Source organism: Drosophila ananassae, chromosome XR, assembly GCF_017639315.1.
Source record: "Drosophila ananassae strain 14024-0371.13 chromosome XR, ASM1763931v2, whole genome shotgun sequence".
Lineage (NCBI taxonomy): Eukaryota > Metazoa > Arthropoda > Insecta > Diptera > Drosophilidae > Drosophila > Drosophila ananassae.
Genome location: NC_057932.1, coordinates 15,938,819 through 15,951,175, shown reverse-complemented (window position 1 = coordinate 15,951,175; position 12,357 = coordinate 15,938,819). Strand labels below are relative to the sequence as shown.

The 12,357-nt window shown below is 39.2% G+C and overlaps 2 protein-coding genes across 2 annotated transcripts in view; both read right to left on the bottom strand.

Moving 5' to 3' along the window:
• LOC6505082 (tyrosine-protein phosphatase non-receptor type 9) overlaps nt 1-7,208 on the bottom strand; it is a 43,579-nt gene extending 36,371 nt beyond the window's left edge. Inside the window, exon 1 of the mRNA XM_014904803.3 lies at nt 7,070-7,208. Within this exon, the coding sequence (XP_014760289.1) occupies nt 7,070-7,090 (21 nt within the window). The 5' untranslated portion in view covers nt 7,091-7,208. The remainder of the gene's footprint in view (nt 1-7,069) is intronic.
• A 194-nt stretch (nt 7,209-7,402) lies between these two features.
• Nucleotides 7,403-11,312, bottom strand: LOC6505081 (nose resistant to fluoxetine protein 6). The gene is made up of 6 exons (XM_001965470.4): nt 10,920-11,312; nt 9,945-10,353; nt 9,226-9,299; nt 8,637-9,166; nt 7,915-8,571; nt 7,403-7,852 (listed from the first exon to the last, which is right to left on the bottom strand). The coding sequence occupies exons 1-6, from the start codon at nt 11,197-11,199 to the stop codon at nt 7,556-7,558; spliced, it is 2,247 nt and encodes a 748-aa protein (XP_001965506.1). The 5' UTR covers nt 11,200-11,312; the 3' UTR covers nt 7,403-7,555.
• Between the last annotated feature and the right edge of the window lie 1,045 nt (nt 11,313-12,357).

The following is a 12,357-nucleotide window of genomic DNA, read 5'->3' as shown; positions in this document are numbered from 1 at the left end:
TGTAAACAGGAAGCGCCCTGTCCCGGACAAGATAAGTGGGATTTTTTGGATAAAGGACTATGTTTTTTGTGATTATTATGGGAGGATGTGGTCTCAGAAACTCTCCTGTCCGCCATTTTGTCCGATTGTCCGTTGGGATTGGAGAAAAAACTTAACGGACAGCTAAAAATATTGAAGAAAAGCCTATATATTTGAGATTATAATGAAAAGATATGGTGTAAGAACCTCTTCTGTCCGCCTGTCCGTTGGGATAGGAAAAAAATGTAAGAAAACGGACACACGGACAGTTAAAAATCTTCAAGATAAGCCAACATATTTGAGATTATTTATTTAAGATGAAAAGTTATAGTAAAAGAACCTCTTCTGTCCGCTTTTTGTCCTTCTGTCTCTTAAAAAAACTAAAACAAAGCCTAAAAAAGCGGACACGCGGACAGAGGGACATAAACTCTAGATTTTAATCAAAAAAATTGAGAAATTCCTCATATATTTATGATTTTTATGGAAAATATGATCGGAAAAACGACCTCTGTCCGCCATATTGTCCGTCTGTCCGTTGGAATTTCAAAAAATTTAGTCTAAAAAAAGCGGACAGACGGACATAAGTCTCAATTTTCTCTAAAAACTGCCTATAACTTGAAGATAATCTTATAAATTTGTGATTATAATGGAATATAATGGAGATATCTTGAAAAAAGAACCCCTGTCCGCTATTTTGTCCGTCTGTCCGTTAAGAACAACAAATTAGATCAATATCTCCCCCTAGATGAACTAAAAAAAAGCCAGAAGAATCAAGATACTCATGCCAAGATTCAGATTTGGATTCAGAATGGAGTTGGGAGTTGGAGATGGAGATTCTAACCGAGAGGCACTTGTTCGGTCGCTCACACGCGATAGTGCCAGTGGCAGAGTGGCAGAAGTGGCAGAAGAGTGCCAGTCTGGGGGCTGGGAAGTTCAACAACCTGCTGCATGATTGGCACAGAAGGCAGCAGAAACAACAAACAACAAAACAACACAAAACACAATGACCTAGCCACTAAAGCCTCCCCCCTTAAAACGAAGGGAAATTCAACCCAAAAAATCCCTTTCCTCCCAATCGGATATAGTTCCAATTATGCAAACTGGCCGGGAGGCCGGGATGGGGTGGGTATAGGCCACGTTTTAATGACCAGAGTCATCTCCCTTTTGACCCAATTGGAGGGCAATAATATGGAATGCAAGACTTGTACAAAAGAGGGCTGAAAAATAAGGAAATATTTCACTTTTGACCCAAAAATCTCAAGAAAATCAAACAAAAAAACATATTTTCCCTCACGCCAATTTGTGTTTCAATTGAAATCGTATATAGAATCGTCTATATGCCCGACTACAATACTATAATACTATATATTATATGGTAATTGCGGAACAATTGCGCAGTTCAGGGCGAATTTTGAGTTGAAAGTGTCAGAAGAAGTGTCAGAAGTCTCAGGTATTTTTCAAATATTATATAAAGGCTTCATAAAATGGTAATAAAAATAGGGAAATAAAGGGAGATTTTTGAATAAATTTATAGCTTCTAGGGGGAAGTAGGTACTAGGTATACATAGTTAGGAGTGGCTCTTTTGATGGGGAATTTTTGCAGATTTTATAAATAATTCTTTTAATTACTTTATATTTATATTTTGGTAAAATATTTAGTACTTAATGGTTAAAAATAACAAGTATTACTTTGTTGTAACTTGAACTTGGAATAGTCTAGAGTCTAGAGACTAGAAACGAACAAACAAGCGGACAGACGGACAAACGGACAGCTGTTTATATAGCTTTTTTTGATGATTTTATTAAAAAAACTTGAATTAAGGATTTTTATAATCGAGTATTAGGTATAGATGTTTAAAAATAACACGAAATACTGTTTTTTTAACATAAAACATAGAGTTTGAGGAGCGGAGAAACAAGCGGACACACGGACAAGCGGACACATGGACAAAGGGACAGTTTATTAAAAATTTATTGATGTTTTATTAGATATTAAAACTCCTACTTAATAGTTACTAAATAGGCAAAAAATAATAAAAAAAAATACTGTTTTTTAACACGAAACTTGGGAGACTAGAAGCGGACAGCCTGGCGGACAAGCGGACAAACAGGCACTGCAACAAAATAATATAAAAATAATATTACTTTTTTACTTTTTAGTAATTTTTTATATATTTTTTTTTCTATTTTTTTTTTTGCCAGGGGTAAGCGACTGCACCCTAATAAGTTCTCCCCTTTTATTTTTCGCTGATTTGTTTATTTTCGGAATGATATTTTTTGCCAGACCCTCGAGGTCCCTCCCGTTTCCATATATACACATTGTATATATATATATATATATATTTTTTTTTTTTTGGATTTTGGTTCGGTTTGCTCCACATTTTGAGGCACAACAGTTGCGTTGGCTGGCTGGGTGGCTGGCTGGCTGGCGGCTTGGCGGCTTCAGTTGCTCGAATGATAAGAGAGCATGGGCCTGACCCATTTCCACACAAACACAACAAACACACACACTGGCACACACACTCATAGACTAGCAACACATGGGGCAGATGATTGTGTGGCGTTCTGTTGCACAACGATTTTTGTTTATTTTTTTATTCTCCGGCTCTCTGACTCGACTCGTTCTGTTTCTTTTTCGCTTTTAATGAAAGTTATTGTGGCCGCTATCTGGCTTAATCAACGCAAATGAGGAAGCCCCAGAGTCGGCCCCAGAAGCAGGCATAGCAACAGGCTGCCACAACCACAGGCACATCCATGCCACAACCTCATGGTCCCCTCTATTATCCTGCCCGGTAGACCTCCTCCGGGTTATTGTACTTCTGCCTCCTACCTTCTACCTCCTACCAGGACATCAAAATAAATCCGGGCCATCTGAAAAGGAAGTCCGCCAAGGACCCTAGAGGGAGGGGTAAGGAGTGGTGGCACATCAGGAGTCATCCTGCCACAAGCTTTTGTATATTCCATAACTTTGTAAGCTGCATCCTTTTTTCGAGGGGAAATTTTCGTTTTTTTGTTTAAAAATGTTTAAAATTAATATTTCTTACTTATTATATATTAAAAATATTAAAAAATAATTAATTATTTAACATAGTTTTTAACATAGTTTTTATATAATAAAATATAATAAAAATATTAAATGAAACTCACCTGAAAAAAGTGTTGATTTTTGATGATTTTTGAAGAGTAATTTTTAAAAATTAAAGTTGAGATTGTATTTTGTTATTAGTTTTAGGCTTTTATAATATTATAATTATTATTATTATTTATTTTAATTAAAGATAAACAATTTCAAGTTCCAAATTAAGGAACTGTAGCGTTCAAAAGTAGCGTTCTTGAGGGTTTTTGGTTAAGATTCTTGGCTTTGAAGTTGAAATCCTAAAGATACAAGCCACAGAGCCACCCTGGCCTGGCTTTTTTTATGAGATTTTTTATTTGATTTATGATTTATGCAACCAAACCAGCACAGAAGAAGTCACAAAGTTGGCAAAGACAGACAGGCAACAATGAAAATGCAACAATTTGTGGCAAGACTGCTCTGGCAATGAAATCAATTGAGTGAAAAAGTCATAAAAGGCGACTCTAAAAAAGGATATTTAGGATGGAGAAAAAAAGAATTCTTTTAGGGAAATTTTTCTAATATATTATACATATTAACTTTTAATATCACAGGCCAACAGCAAAAAATCTCCACGCATAATTTTACCTGCTCCAAAACCTTTAGGCTCCCCTAAACCAAAGTCCAGAACAAACATAGGTTCTATCACCCACCCTTTCCGCGGTACACCTAAGAGAAGAAATTGATCAAATTTTACCATATATTGAATTATGTAGGCCGTGCAATGGCTATGACCATCATTGTTTCCAGTACATATCATTTTTGAAATGTATGTGTACCAACTAAAATTAAAAAATGGTATCTAGCAGTTACCATATCTTTGGAATACTCATCCAAAGTTGAAATCTCAGATTTTCTACGTTAATTTTTGGTCTTCTATGATTTTTCCCCAAACATTTTTCTATGGAAGATTTTTATTGTCTTATTGAAATCAGTAGATCATACCATGTTTTAATTTTGGATTTAAGGAAAAACTCGAAATAATTTTATTGAATTTATAATAGGTGGTTAAACAATATTTTCTTCAATTAAATTGGAGTTTTTAATCTCATATTTTCAAAAAGTCATGGCTATCTACAACTTCTGTAAAGCTTTACTAAACAAACTGAACCTGCAATAGATACGTTTTGAATATAGAAACAGTTTTAGATAGCCATGACTTTTTGAAAATATGAGATTAAAAACTCCAATTTAATTGAAGAAAATATTGTTTAACCACCTATAATAAATTCAATAAAATTATTTCGAGTTTTTCCTTAAATCCAAAATTAAAACATGGTATGATCTACTGATTTCAATAAGAAAATAAAAATCTTCCATAGAAAAATGTTTGGGGAAAAATCATAGAAGACCAAAAATTAACGTAGAAAATCTGAGATTTCAACTTTGGATGAGTATTCCAAAGATATGGTAACTGCTAGATACCATTTTTTAATTTTAGTTGGTACACATACATTTCAAAAATGATATGTACTGGAAACAATGATGGTCATAGCCATTGCACGGCCTACATAATTCAATATATGGTAAAATTTGATCAATTTCTTCTCTTAGGTGTACCGCGGAAAGGGTGGGTGATAGAACCTATGTTTGTTCTGGACTTTGGTTCAGGGGAGCCTAAAGGTTTTGGAGCAGGTAAAATTATGCGTGGAGGAAAAAAAAAGTTGGAAATTGTCGGCCTGTGTATTTAAGCAATTATTTCTCATAAAAACTTTCAAGAAATCATAACCGGAACAAAGACAATTCTCAAGAAAACCAGAAACCTTCACTTTTTCTCTCTTTTTTTATGAAATTTTAACAAAAACGTGCTTTTCAAGAAAACCAAAACTAAACAATAAAAAATAGGTATAATTTTGACCTTGTTTTTCTCCACTTTACTTTATTTTTAATTTTTTTTTTATGATCAGCCAACCGAAAACTGAAAAATCTGCATGAATGAAAATTTTTGCGTTTTAAACAAAAAAAGAAAAAAAATGATTTCAAAGCCCGAGTAGCTGAGAAAAAGAAATAGATTTCCACGGAAAATGAATACAAATTTACGAGGTGGGTGCCCCCAACCCCACCACCACTCCTCCAACAGTTTGGAGGAAATCTTGAAAGGAAAATAAATAAATTATCGGCAGAGAACATAAACAAAAGAAGCACTTCCGATTGGCGTTCAGGGAACTGGAAAAGCTGCCAAAAACTGACTACAAAGGGTCGCCAATTCTGGCTAAAAATTATTTGAAAGAAATATATTATTGGAATGGGATATTTTGAAAAAGTTGGGAAATTTTAAGAGGGAGTGGTTTAGTTGTTTTTGGGACATTTTTTGTACTTCTTAGGCTTAATTATTTCTGTTACTAGAAGTTCTAAAAAAAAATATATGTAAGAAATAGTGGAAAATGACAAAAAATAAAATAATTCCTGTTCTCTTAAGTTCAAAAAATTAATTGCAAATTTTTAATTCAAAGAGTTCTCCCAAAAACAAGTTTTAGAACATATTTTTTATGAATTTAGACCTTTTAGAATTTAGAACTTTTGCGTTAATTATGTATTTAAAAAAAATAAATAATATTTTAATAATTTGTAAAAAATTCTTTACAATTTTGTTTTTACAATTTAAATATTTTTAAAATATTTTAGATCAGTTTAATTTTTAAGAATTAAGAACAATACAAGTTAAAAAATTTAATGTTTTTATAGATTTGTTTTAAAATTGTAATTTTTCAACAAAAAAAAACTAAATTTATAAATTATTTTAAAAATTTTTTAAATTATTAAATGAAAATAATAAGTAAAAATAATTGTTTATCAAATTTTGGGAAACTGCACTGGGAATTACTGTAAATTTCCTTAATCTCTCCCACTGGGCCAGCCTAATCTGCCCCGCCCCACCCCTCCACCAGCTGGTGATTAAGAAAACAATGAACTCGCGCCATCCCACAGTGGGTGTGGGTGTGCGGGTGTGTGGGTTGTGCGACACAGTGGGATTGGGAACAAAGATTTGTGCAATGCAAAAAAAAAAGATAAATAAAAATAAAAAAAAAAAGAGAAAAATTGGCCGGCTTAGTACAACAAATACAACAACAACAATAAATAAGAGACAACTCTGGCATTTGGCAAAGGGAAAGCGATTTGGAACCGGTTTTTGGCCCTTATTTTTATTGTTATTTATTTTTGCCTTTTTTTTTTGTTGTTGTTGGAGCCAGGGGGCAGAATGCAGGCAGAAGTAGAGAGAAAAAGAGAGGAAGAAAAAACAACAACAACAACAATTGCACTCCGGAAATCACTTTCCCTAATGAAGCAAAAACACACACACTCTCACACTCTTGTTGTTGTTGTTTTTTTTGTTGGAAATGATAACAGAACTGCATAGGAATTTTTTTTTTTTTATTGTGAGCGATAGAGAATAAGGGGGAAAGGTGGGGTTGGCGGGCGGCACGTGTTAACCGATATAAACACACTCTCTCACACACACACACACACGCATGAACATGCACACTTGCGCACTCTTTCCACTGCATTTTGCCAATTTTGGGATTTGGAGAGAATTTACCTTTATAACGGTAGTTGGGGCATAAAGAATATGAAACAAGAAAAAAAAAACAACACACAAGCACACACAAGAAGAAGCATAATCAAAAAGCAAAAAACACACACGAAAAAAAAAAAAAAAAAAAAAGAGTTTAAAATTTCAATACAAACGAATAAAATGCAGGCTGCATACCGATACACACGAACACACACACACACACACACACACAGTCAAGCGAATACAGGTTGAAAACACTCAAGTAACGCTACTTTTTCGAAAGAATTTGTTTAAAACGCAATTTAGCCGCTCATTGGTGTTATCGTTGAACACGTGGGGGCCGGGGGGGGTGGAGGTGTAATTAATCAGTTGACTGGCACTTTGTTGAAACAATTTAATCATTTGTTTATTTCGCCACTTACGAATTCTTGTTGTTGCTCCATGTCAGTTATTCTTATTTCCACAGCAACATATGTACGCGTTGGTGTTGCCAGATGGCCGACCAGATGTGACCAGTTGCGCGACTCGCTGATAATACCAAGCGATTGGTATTTTTTAGCACAGGAAAAATACTAGCTAAGCTTTTTGGCGTGTGCGTTTTGGTTTGGCGGGTTATTTAAAGTTACCAAGTGGCAACATTTTTGTTTCTTTTACACTTTTATGGATTATTTTTAAATGTTTCATCCATAAAAGTGTAAAATTACATAAAAATAAGGTATAACTTAGCTAAGTAAGTACAATTAGTTAGTAGTTACTTAATTTGTAGATTAAATATAAAAATTATCTGAAAAAATGTTAGTATTTCATACACAGTTTTTTGTTTTTAAAATTTTATCGTTTTTTAAATTTTAATAAATAGCACTAACTACACTCAAAAAAAATTGGTTCGCTTGGAAAAATTGTATCGCCTAGACACTGGATGGATTCTCGACACTGGCGGGTGTGGGTGCCGGAGTGATGTCCGCCGTGATCTCATCTACGGGCTTCTTCTCCGACTCCTCCACAGCAGCGGCAGCGGCAGTGGGGGCGGGAGCGGTAACCGGAGCGGTCCTGGCCAGTTCACCGGGGGAGGGCTTCTTGGCGGCCGGCTTCTTGTCGCCGCCGAAGATGGCCTTCTCGATGCCCAGGATGGGGGCCTCGAAGGCCAGCGTGGCGAAGATGGAGGCGGTGAGGGTGATGCCGAAGTCGTGCCACCAGCGCAGGATCTGCAAGAGGAGGATGAGGCTTAAAGAATCTTCCTAATCCCAGAGAGAAACTGAAAACTCACCGCATCATAGTTGGAGAAGTGGGTGTCGGTCTGGAGGCGGGCGGCGTTGACGAGCTGGACGATGCGATGGATGACGTACATGCAGTAGGTGAGCCGGCTGAATCCGGTGAAGAAGCTCCAGGAGAGGAAGTCGTTGACGAGGCCACCATGGCCATTGTAGCAGGCCCAGACGATCCAGCCGATGGCCAGGGCCCAGGAGGTCCGGCTGAGGGGTTCGAAGAAGGCGCCCTCGATCAGGGGCGAGTCGGGGGTGTCGGGCAGGATGCGCCAGTAGGGTCCCCACATGCAGGCCAGCATCGTTCCGAAGGCCACGAACCATCCGGTCAGCACCAGGGGCTTGCTCATCGGGATCTGGCGTCCACGGTTCCTGGTGAACAGGAAGTACCCGAAGATCACACCGATCAGCCAGGTGGGGATGCGGGTGTGGGTGGGATAGTAGGTCAGCCTTTGGCGGAGATCGACATGATCGTCCTGGACACGGAACAGGGTGAAGTCATTGTACATGAAGGTGGCGAAGGTGCAGCCGAGGCACAAGATCAGGAAGATGACAATCGGATAGAGGGCCTTCTTGCCCCACTTCCACAGGGGGATGAGGAACAGAGGCGACAGGAAGTACAGTTGGGTGTCCACAGCCAGGTACCAGGATTGCGAGATGCACTGAAACCAGGATTGGGAGATTAGTAAGGAGAAGGGCTAAGGGATCAAGACCAAGTCCCACTCACAATGCTGTAGGGGAAGGCGTAGTTCTGGACGTAGAGGAGAGTGGCCCACCAGGTGTCCTCGCACCGCTTGTCCTGGGTGCCCAGCTTGAACCACATGGGACCAGCGCCAGAGTACTTGTAGAGGGACATAATATAGAGGACCACCACGGCCACCACTGGGGTGAGACGGATATACCGATGGAAGTACATCATTGGGATGTTCAGCTTGCCCTTGGTCCTCTCCAGTTCCCGGAAGGCGCCCCAGCACATCAGCAATCCGGACATGAAGAAGAACGTGTCCACGCAGAGGGATCCGTTCTGGACGAGCATGGAGTAGGGTGTCTCCACCCAGGTGTAGAACTTGTTCTTGTTGATGTGCGGCAGGTCGTAGAAGGTCATGTAGCCATGACCGAAGACCACCCACATCATACTGAAGCATCGCAATCCGTTCAGGCAGTGGATCACATTGGGATTGTTCACCTTCTTGACGGTGAAGATCTTGGGGGCGTTGTGGAGGACGGAGAAGGCCAGAAACAGGGGTTTCTTGGGAGCTGTTTGAGAGTTATCTTTAATGTCTGGATGATCCTAGGTGGTCTTTAGTGATACTCACCTTTGTTACGGGTCTGTATATAGTCGTAGACACTGGCAGCTATCATGAAGAAGATGATCAGCGAGAAGAAGACTCTGTAAGAAGGGGAAGTCATTAGTTGGGAAATTTTTAGATTCTTTTGGTCCTTCGAGATAGGCAGTAATGTGGCTCAAAGGACCAAAGGATATAGTAGTTTGAAGAGGGACTAAGGGGTTTCTACTGAAGTTCAGAGAAGAATTCTTTTGCTCCTTCCAGTTAGTCACTGATCTGTCTCGAAGGACCAAAAGAAGTACCCGTTTGAAGAGGGATTAAGGGGTTTCTACAGAAGTTCAGAGAAGAATTCTTTTGGTCCTTCGAGCTCGTCAGTGATCTGTCTCGAAGGACCAAAAGAAATACTAGTTTGAAGAAGGAGTTCAGTAAAGAAAACTTCGAAGGAAGGTGAAACCCTTAGATGGAAAATAGTTTGATTCTTTTGGTCCTTTGAGCTCGTCAGTGATCTGTCTCGAAGGACCAAAAAAAGTACTATGTTGAAAAGGGATTTAGGGGTTTCTTCTGCAGTTTAGAGAAGAAAACTCCGAGAGAAAGTGAAGCTATAAGCTAAGAAATAATGAGATTCTTTTGGTCCTTTAAGCTCGTCAGTGATCTGTCTCGAAGGACCAAAAGAAGTACTAGTTCCAAGAGGGAATAAGGGGTTTCTTAAGGGTGATATAGAGGTACAAGGGATACAATCGCATACTTACATGGCAAAAATATCAATGCCCCGCAGCTCGATGGGTGCATCGTACTTGCAACGCGCCTCCGTGACCATCGTCTGGGTTAGATCGACGACATCATTGCCGTAAAAGTGCGAAATGACGGTCTTGAGCAGTTCATTGGTCTGGGTGGCATTGCAGGTGGATGGAACGCAGATTCCCAGTTCAAAGATCTGAGGATCGGTTTGCTTGTAACTGATCCTGGCAGCTGGATTCTCTTCGCCGCGCTTCTTGATCCTGCCATAGAACTCGGTGATGTTCAAGGAGGCGAGACAGTACTGGCCTCGGAGTTCAGTGCCATAGGTACTCTCGGCAGCCACACACTCCTCGTACTGGCCCATGCTGATGGTGTGACCCCAGAAGAGACCGATGGGCAGGCGGCCCCAAGTATCGGGAACTGTAATGAAAAGAAATACCAGTTATTGGAGATCAAGTAACACCTCTTCAGTTATGATTTATGGGAAGGGGAACTAAGAACCCTTTTGAAGATCCAACCTTATAGAACTCTATAACCCTCATAAATTATGAAAATAAACATTGTAATCGGTATGAATGAAATGGCAGTCAGACATCTCGAATTGTATAACAATTTTAGCTCTCCAAGTTGTATTTTAAATCCTAATCTTCAAGACTAATCTGAGCAATTAAATTAGGAAATCCCACAATCCAAAATCATTCCCTAATTCCCAATAGCAGGTGGGAAATTTTGTACTATTTAGATTTATGAGGGGCCGATCGTAAAGCCAAAATCAAGGCTATAATGTGATTTATGGATTTGGGTACTAAGGTGGGTAATAAAAAAGTGCATTTGCGATTAGAGGGGATTAGGTAACTGGTTCAACAGTCACTTGATTTATTTTGGGAAGTTACCAAAAGCCATGAAGGTCGAAGATAATGGGTAGTGGTAGTCCGATCAGGACTATGATCCAAAGAAAGTATAGACTCTAGACTCGTAATACTCACACTCCATGGCCCACTCTTCCATGTTATTCAAGCCATCTCGTATCCTATTGATGTCCCTCTGGCACAGATCGTTCTCATCGTCCCGGGTCTGATACCTCTGGATCAGTTGAGTGCCATTGGAGGGTAGGGACGACTCCTCTCCGTTTATATTGAAGAACTGATGGGCCAGACTACTGGTCATGGGATTGGAGTATCCAGTGAGGAGATAATCGGATGATTCCTGGGAGCTGGCAACCGCGATCAGCAGCACGGCTGTCAGGACACTGAGTGGTCCCTTCATGATAATCCCGATCACGGTAATCCCGATTCCGGGTTTCAGATGACGGAAAAAAAAACTGTAACTCGCGACGCGGCCACCAAGAGGGTGGTGTTCAGACTGAATGGGCGATCAGAACGATCTACGGATTTTATAGGCAGGCTCCTCCACTTCTCCACTCCGGCCGGAGTGATCTAGCTTTTATGGGGCACTCGATAGTACCCGATTGCGGCCGCCTTGGGAGTCTATAAATATTAGTAGAGTTGCTGCTACTGGTCTTGGCCTTATCGACTACTTGGCCGGTGTCTTATCTGGCTACTCGAGCACACCCAACCCCCAATTCGTACTGGATTCACCAGCAAACGGATCTGGTGGCCCATAAATCCATGTCATAGTCGCATAGATTGCCGAGTCAGCCGGGAATACCATATACTAATAATCGAATATATAATCATAATCACCAATGAGCCAGAGCCAGAGCCCAAGATGATCGAATAGTTAATTAAATTACGGCCAGTGGAAAAGATATGGGGACTTTGGAACTTGAGAGCCTCAGACCCTCAGACCTCACACCTGTCCGTTTGGAATTATCAATGTCAAGGTTGAGTGGAGGTTTTTGGAGGGATAGACTGAGATATGACTAAGATATGGGATTGGGGGATTTATTTAGAACATTAGATAAGGAAATCTCAAGGAAGAATGGGATATAGAAGATTTCTTTATAAGATGTCCCTTGGTCCTCTTGTCCTTCTGCCCTCTTGTCCGTGAATTTTTTATTTGTAAAGATTTTATATATTAGATGTCAAGAAACTACAAGGAAGATCACGATATAAAACAGAGTGCTTAGTTAGGAGAATTCTTTAGAACATATTTAGAACAGTTGGAGCACTTGTCCGTCTGTCCTCTTGTCCGCGGACAGGCGCTTGTCCGTAATTGTTTTACTTTTAAAGATTTAAGAAACTAAGATATGATACTAAGAAATGTTAGATTAAAAGAGAATAGGATATAGAACATAAATCTTATCTAAAGGATTTCTTTATAACAAGTCCTGTCCATATGTCCGTATGTCCTCTTGTCCGTTTATGTTTTATTTTTAAAGATTTTATATATTAGATGTCAAGAAACTACAAGGAAGATCACGATATAAAACAGAGTGCTTAGTTAGGAGAATTCTTTAGAACA